Source organism: Mus musculus, chromosome 8 (assembly GCF_000001635.26).
Source record: "Mus musculus strain C57BL/6J chromosome 8, GRCm38.p6 C57BL/6J".
Taxonomy (NCBI): Eukaryota; Metazoa; Chordata; class Mammalia; order Rodentia; family Muridae; genus Mus; species Mus musculus.
Window position 1 is genome coordinate 69,609,994 of NC_000074.6, and position 16,113 is coordinate 69,626,106.

The following is a 16,113-nucleotide window of genomic DNA, read 5'->3' on the forward strand; positions in this document are numbered from 1 at the left end:
ATGCCCTCTTCTGGTGTGTCTGAAGATAGCTACAGTGTACTCATATACATAAAATAAATAAAATCTTTTTTAAAAACCCTCTTCAGGACCACATGGATCACAATGTGTACCTTACCTCTGAGGTCTTGGTAAGGCTTGAGTCTGAATCAACATTGTCTTATTTGGTATTTTCTTTAGAAAATGTCTTTGCAATCCCTTTAAGTATACATGGAATTAACTCTTTTTAGTAAGAGTAGAAATGTGTACCTTACCTCTGAGGTCTTGGTAAGGCTCGAGTCTGCATCAACATTGTCTTATTTGGTATTCTCTTTAGGAAATGTCTTTGTAATCCCTTTAAGTATACATGGAATTAACTCTTTCTGGTAAGAGTAGAAATGCCAATACTGGTAGCAAGACATAGGAGTAGGAAGGACATATTTGTTACTTTGGATTGAGTACTATGGCCCAGGAATAAGCAAATACAGCATTAATTGGACTCCAGGGACCAAGATAAAAAGTACACTGATGACTCTGGTGGCACATACCTTTAATGTCAGTGGAAGCAAGAAAATCTTTGCTGAGTTCAAAGCCAACCTGTGCTACACAGTGAGCCCCAGCGTTACTTTGTAAGACCTTACTTAAAAAAAAAAAAAAAAAAAAAAAAGTATGGGAGGCACTAAAGAGGATTGAATGGGATAGGATTTAATCAAAACACAATAACACAATGTATACATATATAAAATTCTCAAACAATAAAGGAGAAATATAATTAAAAGCTTCAAATTAACTACAAACACCTTTCTGTTACCCAGAAGTGTGGTGGGAGGGAAGCAGGACATGATATGAAGGTTATTTCAAAGAAATGAGTACTAAGTAATAAGTGGTAATACTAACAGTATATGTAGATTTATTGAACTTGAGAGTAACAGCATAGAATACATTCCACAGAATAGAAGTAGATTCAAGCATGTGTCTCAAGAACACTGTTTTGAGTCCATGGGTTTTCACTTAAAATGGCAAGAGTTCATTCAAAGGGGAGACCTATCTTCTAGTGATTGTAGGGAATGGTTTCCTAGGTTGGCTAGAAGAGGTTCTATAACCTCAAGATGATCCATCAGAGTCCATGTGCTAGCCTTCTTGGTTATAGGGCTCTGGAGTTAAATTGCTGTGGCTCACAGCCTCTCTTTTCTGGCCTTTCTCCTTCATTACTTCTCCCTCAGCTACATGATCTCCACCAATTTGTATGGAAGTTGAAGGGCAGAAGATACCATCTTTGGTAACTACTTCTGGGGGGTGGGGTTCTACAGTCCGTGACCCCTGAAGGCTATACTATGTTAGGTTCATAACTATTTTGAGTTCTTACATGTGTCCTCTGTGAATAAGGATAAGAGTTTTATCACATTGTTCACATACATAAGGTTTGGTACTGGTGTAAATCCGTTCATGCATTTGAAGGAAACAGAGATAAAGGAATCAGATATTGTTGACATTTATAGGGGTTTTCCACAGCATGAACTGACTGATGTCTCTTAAAGGAACTCTGCCGGCTGAAGGATCTGCCACACTGTCCGCACTGGTACGGCTTCTCCCCAGTATGTCTTCTTTCATGTAACCGAAGGTAGGAGTGATGTCTAAAGGCTTTACCACATTCTTTACATTCATAGGGTTTCTCTCCAGTGTGGCTTCGCTCATGAAACTGAAGATAACTCTGACGTGTAAAGGCTTTTCCACAGTGTTTACATTCATAGGGTTTTTCTCCCGTATGAGTTCTTTCATGTAATCGAATGGAAGAATGATATCTAAAAGTCTTACCACATAGTTTACATTCATAGGGTTTTTCACCTGTGTGAGTTCTTTCATGCATTTGAAGTAAAGAGGGATAAATGAAGGACTTACCACACTCTTTACAATTATAGAATGTCTCTCCATGCATTATCTTATGTCTATGATAGGAACTCTGAGATTTAAAAACGATATTACATTGTTTACATTCATAGTGTTTTTCTCCAGTATGAACTTTCTCATGTAATCGCAAGTGAGTAAGTCTGCTAAAAGCTGTACCACAGTGCTTACATTCATAAGGTTTCTCTCCAGTATGAATTCTTTCATGTGATTGAAGGGCGTTGAGACATCTGAAGGCCTTAGTACACTGTTGACATTTATACGGTCTTTCTTCAATATGAATTTTCTGATGTCTTTGAAGAGAATTGTAAGAACTCAGAGTTTTACCACACTGGTTACATTCATAACTTTTTCGTACAGGTTGGCTTCCTACACACTCTTTGTACTCATAGTTGTGATGGCCATTGTAAGTTAGGTGGTATAGTCCATAGGATTTTAAACATACCTCACACTCAGAAGGCCCATTCACAGTGTGAGTTTCCATGTAGCCTTCAACACTTGTGAGAAAATTAGAATCAGGTGGCTTCTCTTCATATTCCTCGTGTTCATACTGTGTGTATTCAGAGTGAGTGACGATGTTCCTATTAAAAGATGAATGACACATGAAAATGTCTCCACACTGCTGCTCATATTGAGACTGGTATATGGATAAGGCTGTTCCACCACCTTCTTCAGTATCATACAGCGTCTACAAATATAACTACTATGAAAAATAACAAGCATATTAGTGACAGCTGTTTTCCTACTGTTTGCTTGTTATACCATCTTGGACAACCTGCTACCCAAAACAAGCAAAATGTGTGCCTTCACATGAAAAGTCTGAAACTAAATGAACTGATGATTTTAGAATATGGCTCCCATAAGCCTATGATGGAAATAGCAACATTTGTCAATGCAGGGTCCCAGAACTGGTTCCAGGTGAAAGACTAAACAAAATATATTTTGGGTGCAATTTTTCTACTGATAAATTAATTTAAATTTGGGCTTGTTTGTTTTGTTAGTTCTTAATTTTCATGGCATAGGGGCTGAAAAAGGGCTCAGTTACTACAGAACTGGCTGCTCTTCCAGAGAACCCTGATTTAGCTCACAGCACCAACATGGAGGGTAGTAACCAGCAGTAAATCAATTCCAGAGGATCTGATATGCTCTTCAGGCTTCAAAGGGCACAGTATGTGTGTGATACAAAGACATACAGCACACAGCAAACAACACACAACAAAACACCTATATACATAAAAATAAAATAAATAAATCTTGCCAGGCAATGGTGGCCCATGCTTTTTTTTTTGGGGGGGGGGGGAGGGCACATGCCTTTAATCCCAGCACTTAGGAGGCGGAGGCAGGTGGATTTCTGTGAGTTCAAGACCAGCCTAGTCTACAGAGTAAGTTCTAGGACAGCCAAGGGTACACAGAGAAACACTATCTCAAAAACAAACAAATCAATCTTAAAAACAAAATTTTTACAGCACATTAAAATGTCTTCAAGAAATATTTGCTTGCACTTGTGCATGCAAATTACCTTAGATTTATTTCAGGCTCTTCAAAATGGTCTTCAATTTTCTGGTCTTCCCATTCACATCCTAAACCATGGTCACAGAAAATGTATGGTGAATATTAGAATGTATATTATAACTATGCCTAATTTCTTCACCACACTCTTCCCTTTCCACATCCAAATCCCAACCACCACCGACAACCAGAAATACTTGTTCTCTAATTTATGGAGTGAAGACAAGATATTTTTGTCTTGTTTGAGACAGGGTCTCTCTATGTAGTCCTGAACTCACTATGTAGAGAGGCTGGCCTAAAACTCATTTAGATGCTCTGTCCTCTGCCTCTTGGCTGCTAGGATTAAAGGCATGGCTAGTCTTACCTGTATCAGTGAAGTTCCTGAAGGTCTCCAGCATCACATCTCCGTAGAGAGTCTTCTGGGAAGGAGCCAGCAAATCCCACTCATCCTGGGTGAAGTGCACCACCAGATCCTCAAAGCTCACCAAACCCTAAAACATTCCAGATTAGGATATGAAAGATCGGGTGAGAAAGACACATCTGTCCACAGCTGGCAGTATGGCCACGCAATTCTGTGGTCTCCACATACTCATTCCATGACACACAAGTGCAGTAAGAGCACTGAGTGATGTTCAGAGATGGCCGGACAGCCCACTCCTCTCGTGACTGCGTCCAGGGAAGAGATGCACTGCTTCCCACCTCATTCCCCTTCTCCAGTGATCTCCACTTCTTGTCCCAGGAACACCCTACCATGTGATACACACAGCAGCATTAACACTGCGGCTCAGTAGGCTGCCTGCCCTTGGAAACTCATACTCAAGAGTTTAAGCCTCTTCCTCCATATTTCTAACATTCAAAGAACTTTCTGAATAAAGGGTTTAAAAAAAAAAACTACATGGAGTTCAGTGAATATAAGTAACAGAATCTCTGAAACAAGTACTTCAGAAATGTTCTTAAACATACGGTAAACTATACTCTATAACAAACAACCTTCAAACCCTGGAGAAGAGAGAACTGATTTCCTAAGGTACTCTATAATCATATATAAACACTCTTTAAGACAACTATTTAGTGTGTGCTTGGTGCATATGGGCACAAAGGCTCCATGAGTGTGGGAGTCTGTTTGCTCCTTCTACTATGTGTGTCCCAGGGATAAAACTCAGGTTATCAGACTTAGTGGCAGTTGCACTGACCTGCTGAGCCACATCACTGGCCCAAATGCTCATTCACTTTGGGTTTTTTTGAGACAAAGTTCAGTATGTAGCCTTGCTTGCTGGCCTGTAGTTTGCTAGGTAGACCAGGCTGGCCTCAAACACACAGACATCAACCTGCTTCAGCATCCCAAGTGCTAGAATTAAAGGCATGTACCCAGTAATGCTCACTTTTTAACAACTAAAAAATGAGAAAATAATGCAAAGAGACACAAATGTGACAAGTGGAATGTGGGAAAAATTAATCATCATCTCAGAAAAATACCAGTTATGACACAGCCTAAACAGCGCCCCCAGCTGGAGACCAAGTGCTCCTGCATGGGAACCTAGAGGAGCACTGTCACAGTCAAATGACTACAACTGTAAAATAAATAAGCGACTCCATGGTCACAAATGTAGTAACTTATATGAAATTAACAAATCCTTTGAAATGATAAATCTAGTCCAAAACAATCATAAAGGAACAAATGGAGATGGAATAGCTTAAATGGACAGATTATTTGAAGACTATCAAGAAGAGAGATTAAATAGTATAAATATGCACGCACACACGTAGGAAAGAAATTAAATCAATACTTAACAGTTGCAAAAGGGGCAAGGGCTCCCTGACATGAGACTCTCCTGGGTAACTTTTCCTTCTCTTTAGAATGCTGACCAGAGCTCAATTATGCTCTAAACTCTGGGTTTATCTGCCAAGAGACTGACCACTATGCCAATTTAACTCAAAAGGGACTGTTTTGGTTTTTTGTTTGTTTGTTTTTGGTATTTTGGTTTTCTTCTTCTTCTCTTATCCATCTCCCCTTCCCAACAGCTGCCAGAACTTACAACTTCTCAGTCCTGAGGACTTCTTTTAAATTCATAAAACTGTCCTTAAGCTCTGAGAGAGCTCTTAAATCCTTCCAAAATATTATTTTTTGTGTGCCTATATGCCTGCATGTGCATGTGTGTCTGAGTGTATGTATGTGCACCATATGCATGCAGTACACACATAGATGACAATGAACACCTTGGAACTAGAGTTACAGCAGTTGTGAGCTGCCATGTAAGTTCTGTGAACTGAATCTAGGTCCTCTGCTCTTAACCGCAGAGCCATCTCTCTAACCAACCTTAAATTCTTAGTAATGCGATCACAAGTGGGGAGGGAGGGAGGGACCTGGGAGGGAAAGTGGATACGGGGGAGAGTGGGGAGGAAAGGGAAATCTGATCTGGTATTGGGTGAGGGAAAAGGACTGAAGCCCTGAGGGCCAGCAGAAAGAGTGGAAACAGGCAACCTCAGGAAATAGGGGGTTGGAGGGACCCTCCAGAATGCACCAGACCTGGGAGGTGAGAGACTCTCAGGACTCAAAGGGAGGGATCTTAAATGAAATGCTCTACATTGGGGAGAGGAAACTTATAGAGCCCACCTCCAGCAGAAAGACAGGACATCAAGTGAGGGATGGGGTTGCTATCCCACAGTCACATCTCTGAACCATAATTATTCCTGTCTGAAAGAATTACAGGGATGGAAATGGAGAGGAGCCTGTGAAAAAGAAGGTCCAGTGACAGGCCCAAAGTGGGATCCAGCTGAAGGAAGGCCCGAAGGCCTGACACTATTACTGAGGCTACGGAGTGCTCACAAAAAGGGACATTTCATGAGTGCCCTCTGAAAGACCCAACAAGGAGCTGAAAGAGTCAGAAGCAGTTATTTGCACCCAACCAATGGACAGAAGCAGCTGCCCCCTGTTGTTTGATTAGGGAAAGGCTGGGAGAAGCTGAGGAGAAGGATGATCCTGTAGGAGGACCAGCAGTCTCGATTAATCTGGACCTGCAAGATCTCTCAAACACTGGAGCACCAGCCAGGCAGCATACTCCAGCTGATATGAGGCCCCCAACACACATACAGTAGAGGACTGCCAGGTCTGTGCCCATTCAAAGATGATGAACCCTACCCTCAAGAGGATGGAGGTCCCAGGGAGTTTAGAGGTCAGGTGGGGTAGGGGATACGGGCATCCACGTGAAGATGGGAGGTGAGGAGGGGGTATGGGATGTGGAACAGTCAGAGGATGGACAGGAGGGGAATAAAATCTGGAGTGTAAGAAAATAAATTAATGGCCAGGCGGTGGTGGTGCACGCCTTTAATCCCAGCACTTGGGAGGCAGAGACAAGCGGATTTAGAGTTCGAGGACAGCCTGGGCTATACAGAGAAACCCTGTCTCAAAAAAAAATTAATTTAAAAAAAAGTCTTAGTAATGAGACTAAGAACCCCAAGAGTGGACTCAAATTTCCCATGTACAAATGGGGCAGAGCTCTCCAAAATTTCTAGTGACGCCACTTGTTGGTATGAAGCATGCTGTTGTAGGTGATTATTTCAGGTCTTCAATTATGAAGAAAACAGAAGACACAGAAGACAGTAACGAATGTGTCAACTCTAAAATAAAGAATGATCAGGGCTGGAGAGATGCCTCAGAAGTTAAGAGCACTGGCTGCTCTTCCAGAGGACAGGGTTCAATTCCCAGCACCTAAATGGCAGCTCACAACCATCTACACCTTCAGTTCCAGAGGATCTAACCCTTACACAGACTACATGCAGGCAAAACACCTGTACATAAAATAAAATGTACATAAAATAGAAATAAATGAACACAGAAAGGGTCAGATACTTGGAAGACAGGATCAAGTGGTTTGAGCACTATGAAGAGAGGTAGATCTGGAGACTCAAAGGTAGTTACTGCTCCTGCTCCTTGGGAAATGGTGAGTTACACTGTCCATCAATAGAGCCAGTAACAAATGCAAATGCCGGTGGGCCTACGGCTTCTTCCTTTGAGTAAATGGACCACTGGTGAGTTGCTGCAACTCCCAGAGCTGCATCCTAGTCCAGGAGGAAGAGCAGTACCTGCAGAGTGGAAACCCACAGTTGACTCATCTCTGGATGACATTATGTTGGATTACGGTTTCTCTGTGCTGTGTTTAGCTTTGGCTGAGGATGTATTTCCTTTGGACTCTTTGGGCTGGACAAACATTCAGCCATCCTGACTTTCCAAATAAGATGGCATTGCTAGCATAGTACATTTGAACACAATTAAGATGAGAAGTATGTGGTAGAAAGACAGAAGAGAAAGAGAAGCAGGAACAGTTTATACACTATGAAGGAAGCAGAACTGGAAACGTGAGGGTGGTGAGGAACAGCCTGAGGAGAGATACTAGCCTGCACTTCCACCTGAGGCCATGGTGAAGTCCCAGCCCTTGCTGTCACAGAGGGCCATGTCTGGGTCCATGGCGCTGTAGCAGCAGGAGTCTGCTGCTCCACGGCCCATGTTACCACCAAAGGTCACACAGACACCCTTTCTTGATTGCTGCCTAGGGCCAGATAGCTGTCTGAGGGCTGAGCAAAGCTGTCCCTGCCCCTTGCCCCTTGCCCCTTGCCCCTCACCTGTGCTGCATGGGAGAGTTGACCTGGAAAGCAGGAGAGCTGCCCCCACCACCAGCTGTAGCACTGAAGAAAGTGGACACCCCTCCAAACACCCCCACACCATGCCTGAGCAACAGAGTAGACCCTGGTGGTAGGGTAGGGGTAGGAAGCCCCTAGGGCATGAGTTCAGGAGAGCTGGTTCTGACCTCGCTGACTCAGCACTCAGGAAATGGGGCCCCACACACCTGGGCAGCACTGTAGAGCTGGCCCTGGTGGAATGGGAGTTGGTGAGCCAACCCCAACAGTGTGAACACAGGAGAGCTGGTCCCATTCCTCACAGTCATACAGAGCCATGGGCACAGGAGAGCTAGCCCAACCTTTTGCCTGGGCAGCATGGGAGAGCTGGCTCTGCACCTCTCCTGGATTGACTCTGGTAGGGAATGAGGGATGGGGGAAGGGCATGAGGATAGGCCAGTCCTGAAAACAGGAGGCTAACCTCACCCCTCACCTGGGAAGTGCAGGGGAGCTGGCCCTGATGGTGCCAGTGCAGGAGAGCTATTGAGCAGATCAACTCAGCTACCACCCAGGCCCAGCTTCAGGACTTTGAGTTAACCCACTCCCATCTATGAACTGCTGGAGCCTGGGAAGGGGCCAGTCCTGCAGAACCAAAGCTGCAGGATCTCCATGAAATAGGGCAACAACAAAATATCTGAGAGGAGTCCCAGTGAGGTTCCTGTATTTACAGTGTAGCAGTAGCCAGAGGCCTCAAACCAGACCAATGACTCATTACAATGAATATTTGCAAGGCAAGCTGTTTGGACAAAAGTGTACACATGCTGCAACTTCCATGATGATATTGTTTTGTTGTGTTTTTCTTTTTTTTTTTAGGGGGTGGGTGAGTTGCAAGGACAGAGGATAGATATGGAGGGATGGGGAGATGAGTGAGATTGGGATATATAATGTGAAATTCCCAAAAATCAATAAAAAAGTTTTTAAAAATTTAAAAACACACAAGTTAAATAAGAGAATGATGACTTTAAACTAATGTTTAAGATGCACATAAGAAAACTGGAGAATGCCGGGCTTGGTGGCACACACTCAGGAGGCAGAGGCAGGTGAATTTCTGAGTTCGAGGCCAGCCTGGTCTACAAAGTGAGTTCCAAAACAGCCAGGGCTATACGGAGAAACCCTGTCTCAAAAAACAACAACAACAAAAAAAGAAAACTGGAGAACAATCGTAGCTACCTGAGTCAGGGTTCTCTGGAGGATAGAAATATAAGAACAAATAACAAAGGAACTTAATACATTACCTGATCTAATTTACAGCTTACCTGATCAGGCCTGGAGAGTCCAACAATGGCTGTCTCCATGATGAAGAGGCTCCATCCACGAAGGCTGGAAGACTCAGGAGCTTCAACCTGGCACTGAGGGCTCAGAAGACACCGGGAGAGCTTCTTCAGTGGTCTTCAGTCCACACCGGAAGGCCCAAGAAGCTGACTCCAGTGTCAGGGAAGGATGACGCGGTGGCGGTGGCAGCGGTGGCAAGACAGATGCACTCACCAGCAAGAAGTCAGGCAAGCAGGGAAGGAACACTGCTCCTTCTTTGGACTTCTCAAAGTGCCACCTACTCTACGACGGTGACAGGGTCTTCTCACCTCAGTTAGTCCTCCCTGAAAGTTCCTGGCAGACCTGCAGAGACAGGCCTCTTAGTTGGTTCCAGAGCCATACAAGTCTGCAGTAAAGATCAGCCATCACACAAGCAACCAGCAATGTTCAGGACACGTGTGCCCACTGAGAACTACACGCACACATGCACCCTCACAACTTTCAGGTCTACCTGTCTCCATCCACAGGCTCACCTCCGACTAAATGTGTCTCAAGTGCCATCATCAGCAACTGCACTTTCTCTAACTATTGGGTTTCCCATCTAACCTTGGCCTTCCTCCCTACCATACCACGGGCACAATCCTTGCACACACTCAGCTAAAGCCCTCGGGCTCAGAAGGCCTTTCCTACAGAAGCCACAACGGTAAACGGTTTTTGAGGTTTTGAAGTGATCAGCTCTGTTTTTATTATTCTTAGCTTTTCTAGCAATACTTTACCTGCATCATCGGGAATATGTATCTTTCTAAGAGCTTCTCTGAAGGCCAGCAAGTAGGCTCTATCTTTATCATTCTACTGTCCATGTTCTCACTGAACTCTTGTCATATAGCTCAGGGTTTTATTTATAAAGATTAAACAATGTATCAATGAAAAGAAAACCAAGTAATAAAGTCATAAAAATCAAGAAATAAAATGTCAAAGGGAAAACTTGAAAAATGAAAACAAAACAAACAAACCAAAAAAAGGATGGAAGGTGCAAACGGTCAAGGATTTACACCAAGCTGCGTGCAGTGATGCCCGACTTTAACCCTAGCACTCAGGAAACAGGCAAGAGAATCTCTTGAGATCAAGCCTATCCAGGTATACAGAGTGAGTTTAATAGAGACCCAGTGTTAAAAATACAAAAACAAATTTACACCAATCTGGTACAATGTGTCTCAGAAAAGCAAATACTTCTGAATTTAAAGTATGAAGCCACCATTCTACCATAAAAACAAATTAGGTATGCATACGCATGTATATACATACATATATACATACATACACACACACACACACACACGCATTACACATATGTATACCACATTTTTGCTATCTATTCATCACTGATAGATATCTAGGCAGTTCTCATTTTCTAGGTATTTTGAATAAAGCAATGATGAACATGGTTCAACAAGTCTCTCTATAGGATATACTACTATATATCCTACTGTAGTAGGATATAGAGTCCCATGAGTATATACCTAGGAATGTAATAATTGGGTGTAGTGGCTGGAATAAGAATGGCCTCCAGAGCCGGGCATGGTGGCGTACGCCTTTAATCCCAGCACTTGGGAGGCAGAGGCAGGCAGATTTCTGAGTTCGAGGCCAGCCTGGTCTACAGAGTGAGTTCCAGGACAGCCAGGGCTACACAGAGAAACCCTGTCTTGAAAAACCAAAAAAAAAAAAAAAAGAATGGCCTCCAGAGGATCCTGTACTTGAATGCTTGGTCAACCCAAGCCAGGCCCAGTGTCCCAGTGTCTCTCTCTTCCTACAGATCTGACTGTAGAACTCTTAGCTACTTCTCCAGCACCATGTCTTCTGCATGCCACCATGCTCCTCGCCATGATGATAATGAACTAAACCTCTAAAACTTTAAGCTTATCCCAATTTAAAGTTGCCATGGTCATGTTATCGCTTCACAGCAATAGAATAATGACTAAGACTCTGGATCATATGTAGTTTTAAAAAAACCTGTTAGATGAATAACCATTCTCTGATTGGATTTGAGGCCTGCTTCACAAGAGGAAATCCACATCTGACACTGTAAACCTAGGGAAAAACTCATGGCCTCTAGGATTAACCTGCTAACAGAGTTTAGCTGTACTGTCCTGCAGCCAGGTTACTTTCTAAATACCTATGTTCATACCCATAAACAAATCCCACTCTTAGTCTTAGTCAGAGAAGCCTCTTTTTTCAATAAATGTCAGTGAACACAGGATGCAGGGTGTTCAGAGCGCTGAGAATAAGTGATAGTTAAGTGCTCAACCCAAATAGGACATTTTTTAAATTATTTTTAATTTTGCTTTTGATATTTTACTTATTTTTAGTTTATAGCATGATGTTATGCCTTTATGTATTTCTAAGCAACATGTTCATGCAGTACAAGGCCAGAAGAGGAACTAAAGTTACAAATGGTTGTGAGCCACCATGTAAGTGCTAGGAATTGAACTCTAGTCTTTTGAAAGAACAGCCAGTGCTCTTCTTTTCTCCATGCCTGAATAGGACACTTGTACTATTACTTCTTAGGGATCACAGCACAGGAAGGGGTGAAAGTGTAAGAGCACGAGAGGCAAGGGAGAAGGGCTGTAAAATCCTGACTTCTAGGTATAGCAGTGCCAGAGCTTTCTGACCTCATAGTGGTTTGGTCACATCCAATGGTACTCAGAACAGCACCAACAACAGTCAATTATAGGTCGGGGAGGGGCCTACAGTGCTCTACTACTCTTCCTTGAATTAGTGACCACTAACAGATCCCGGAGGAAGAAGTCATTGTCTTCAGTGTGGTTCCAACACAGAATTTAAGCAAGGAGATCAGAAAGGGAATTGCAGGGATAAGGCAGGACGGGGGTGTGCTGGAGTCAGAGAGGATGGACCACAGCATGCACTTTATATACGTAGGAAATTGTTAAAGGGGAAATTTGTTTAAGTTATAAAAAAAAAATCTTAAAGAAAAACAGTATCATGAGTCATACTTGCTACTCCAGAACTTTGGAGGCAGCAAAAGAATCAGGAATTTGAGGCCATCCATACCTACACAAGGACCCACCTCAACATAATACAGAAATTAACTAAACCAAATCAAAACTTACATACTGCAACCAAGTAGAAATTAAGACAGGTATGCAAAACCAACTAAACTTCAAAATTCAAACTGGATGAAGCTCAATGGCAGAGCACACAAGAACCAGATTTCAATTCTCAACATGCACCTCCCCAAGAAAAGTTAGAAACGATGGAATCCACCATCAACAGTAAATAACAACAGTCACATGAGTGGGCTGGAGAGAGGGCGCCAATGTTAAAGCACTGCCTGCCTGCTCTTCCAGAGGACCCAGGTTCAATTCCCAGCACCCCGGTGGCTCACAGCCATCTGCAACACCAGTTCCAGGGGATCTAACACCCTCCTCTGTCCTCCCCAGGCACCAGCACACAGACTTACTTCTGTGGGCAATACACCCACAGAAATAAAATATAAAATTAATTTTAAATCATTATCATGCTATATTTAAGGGAGAATAAAACTGTATGTCAACAAAAGGGGAAGTAAGCTTCTTCGGAAGAAATAAAAAACTGGTTTTGCCCAAAGAAAATCTCAAAACTCAAAAAATTCAAGGAATTAATGTGATACCATAGCAAACATATAGGATACATAATTCTATCCTACTCCTGTACATTGGCAATAAGCAATAGGATATAAAAGGAAAAACACTACGCTGCTTGTACACCAGTAGAGATAAATGACACAAAGAAAATACACAAATAAAACAAAGAACTACAGACATACTGGGTGTGGTGTTGCACAGACTCAAAAGGCAGAGACAGGCAGACTGCTGTGATTTCCAGACCACACTGGTCTACAAAGTTCCAGAGTTCCAGGTCAGACAGGTCACAAGTGAGATTTTGTCTAAAAAAGACAAAATAAGGGGTTGGGAGGGGAAGTCCGCAGACATTAACTATAACTTTCTTTTTTTTTTTAAATTATGTATTTTACATGTATGGGTGTTTTGCTTCCACCACATGCATGCCTGGTACCCACGAAGGCCAGAAGAGGGCTTCATATCTCCTTGGAATGAAATTACAGAACGGTTTAAGCCACCATGTGGTCACTGGAAATCAATCTACAAGAGCAGCAGTGCTCTTAACCACTAAGCCAGCTCTCCAGCCTCACACTTCAAATCACCAATGAAAGCAATGAACCTAATAAAGCAAGTGCTACTGCAGGATCCTGGACGTGAAGTGTTGAAGGGCACAGTCGGCTGTGTCCTGTCCCAAGTTACTCCATACTGTGAGAAAACAGTGGTTTTCCAGACAATGCCTTGCCCTGAGTGACTCCATTTGACTCCATTTTGAGGAAAGAGAATGACTCCAGCCCCTTGGTACATGCACAAACAATACTATCTGTTCAGCCAGATATCACAGGCTTGTTCCTGAGAACAGAAAGAGGGCTACTCTGTAAGTTTATCAGGGTGAGTTGAGACTAGATGGGCATGTATTACAATGCTATCAGGGAAACCAGGGAAGGGCATAAATCCCTCTCCTGGCCTCTTAAATTGATAGACACCTACTAGCACTAGGATGTCTGACCCCAAACCATCCTATCGTCTGATAACTAGTATATAGATGAAGAAAGGACAAGTAGAGACTTTTGTCCCTGAGGTTTCAATAGGCCCCATGACTCACCTACTCACCTGCCTGGCCTTCCACCTAGTCCCTATCCAGACCTGGACCTGAGCCCACAGTTGCCTGCTCTCAGGGCCTTCTATCTAGAACTAAGCAGCATGGCTGACAAGCCTGAGTCCTCTCTGTGACTTCATCAAAGGCTCGCTCCCTGTGGCACAATTGTTTTGAGTTCCTTTTCATATCAGGACAAACTCTACCTACATTTCTCTCAGCCTACTTCTAAGTATTCATTTTATAAACTAAATATATGCAGAGATATACTGTGTGCTTTGACATGAGAATTAATATTAACAATTAAAACTAAAAGAAGGGCTGGAGAGATGGCTCAGTGGTTAAGAGCATTGACTGCTCCTCCAGAGGTCCTATGTTCAATTCCCAGCAACCACATGGTGGCTCACAACCATCTGTAATGGGATCAGATGCTCTCTTCCATTGCGTCTGAAGAGAGCGAAAGTGTACTCACATACATAAAATAAATAAATCTTAAAAAAAAAAGACTAGAATAAAACCCACATTAACCTTGTCCTAATTACAAATGTAAGTGAAATCACTTGGCAAATTGCTGCCATCAAAACCTTTTAAGTTTATTGTTATTCAAAAATATTTGATACTTTGGGGAGATACAAATGTGTCTATCTTATTTCTAGCATAGTATGCTCATGTTCTCAGTTTAAACTAGTAGTTCAACATACTTCCAATAAAAATGCTAAAATAAACAAGAAATAAAGGTTGTGTGGAAATGAAGAAAAGGACCAGAATGGTGAACACAATACAGAAGAATCGACTACAATGCTTCCTGACTAACAGTTCTCGGCGAACCTCGGTACGCAAAACAATGCACTATTTGAGGGAAGAAAAATTAACAAGCCCACAAATGCATAAGCAGAAATAAAAACAAAAATATAATCAAAGGATGTCTGACCGAAGAACAAAATAAATTCAAGGAGACAAGTCATCTTTCCCAGAGCTGGTTTTAAACATCTTTGCAAAGAAACTCACTGGACTTTACAAATGTCGTAAAATTAACCTAAAGAGGTTGCCACACTTACATGTGGAAAGCAAAGTTCAGAACTTCTCGAAGACAGCACAAAGAACCTAGACAGCCTTAGTCTAGCAAGCAGCCTTCAGCGCACCACCAAAAGCAGGACGTCCCCGCCAGCCCGGATCGTGACGTCATCCGCGTACTGGCTTCCGCCCATCCCCCGCCCCCCGCAGGGCGGGACCTCCCGCTCAGCGCTGACGCCAAGAGGATCAGGGCGGAAGTACCTACGGACCGCAGGCGGAGGCCCAGGTCGCAGCCCCGACGTCCCCGCGTTCACTGCCCCAACCCCAGGGAGGACCCACCACCCCGGCTCCCGCAGCCCAGCCGGCCGCTCCTCCCATCAGGGGACAGCGGCCCTCGCTCACCATTGCCAGGCTCCGAGCTCACCCGCGCTCCCCCACACAGCTCCAAGCACTGGCTCCCACAACGGCTTTCCTCAGTTTCGGTGAAGAACCTTTAGCTAACATGGCGGCCGAAAAGAACCCGCCCCCCCGCCTCCTAGAAGCTTCTGATTGGACAACCTGTCTGTAGCTCCTGATTGGTTAGAACTGCTCTAGGTGATCTGAGTGACAGGAGTAGCTCCTCTTGCAGTTCCTTAGGCTGTGAGTCTAGAGCCCATTGTTTAGTGTTGCGGTGGCCAGCAGGTGTCAACATAGGTTCATGGCTCTTGTGTACCTCTAGGTGTGCCCTACTGAATGATTCCAGGACCCTGACCAGTGAAAATAGTTAACGATGTCAGGCCAGTTTTGTGACTCTGACTTACCTAGGGACAAGTCCGCTGAAAGAACCAAACTAGTGTTTGGTGATGACAGTTCAGGGGGCACTGTACCATAGCTTCTTCAGAATATTTTTGTTGAGACTCTTCCTTTATTGTGTACAAGAGCCTCAAACTCGTAGTCCGCCTCAGTCAATGTGCCTAAAGCCATTTTTTTTCTTTTCTTTTTTATTGGATATTTATTTACATTTCATATGTTATCCCCTTTCCCGGTTTCCCTCCCTCCAAGAAACACCTTATTACATTCTTCCTCACCCTGTTT

The 16,113-nt window shown here is 43.4% G+C and overlaps 1 protein-coding gene across 7 annotated transcripts; it reads right to left on the reverse strand.

Moving 5' to 3' along the window:
* Positions 1–660: 660 nt before the first annotated feature.
* On the reverse strand, positions 661–15,564 carry Zfp868 (zinc finger protein 868). 7 transcript variants are annotated; one of them, XM_011242291.3, is made up of 6 exons: positions 15,442–15,564; positions 13,139–13,258; positions 9,321–9,678; positions 3,755–3,881; positions 3,401–3,461; positions 661–2,462 (listed from the first exon to the last, which is right to left on the reverse strand). In XM_011242291.3, the coding sequence occupies exons 3-6, from the start codon at positions 9,357–9,359 to the stop codon at positions 1,421–1,423; spliced, it is 1,269 nt and encodes a 422-aa protein (XP_011240593.1). In that variant the 5' UTR covers positions 9,360–9,678; positions 13,139–13,258; positions 15,442–15,564; the 3' UTR covers positions 661–1,420. The 7 variants fall into 7 exon arrangements, with proteins under 7 accessions (XP_011240593.1, XP_011240594.1, XP_011240595.1 ...); XM_011242292.2 differs by lacking the exon at positions 15,442–15,564 and adding an exon at positions 15,084–15,430; XM_011242293.2 differs by lacking the exon at positions 13,139–13,258 and having other exon boundaries at positions 15,464–15,560.
* Between the last annotated feature and the right edge of the window lie 549 nt (positions 15,565–16,113).

What these genes read in the sequence shown, in the direction of transcription:
- Zfp868 (XM_011242291.3), bottom strand. Translation starts at nt 9,359, where the DNA reads ATGGAGACAGCCATTGTTGGACTCTCCAGGCCTGATCAG. An exon ending in GACTCTCCAGGCCTGATCAG is followed by an intron (nt 3,882 to 9,320) that starts GTAAGCTGTAAA and finishes GGAATGTTTTAG; the next exon opens with GGTTTGGTGAGCTTTGAGGA. An exon ending in GAGCCTGAAATAAATCTAAG is followed by an intron (nt 2,463 to 3,400) that starts GTAATTTGCATG and finishes ATCTTTTAATAG; the next exon opens with GAACATCGTCACTCACTCTG.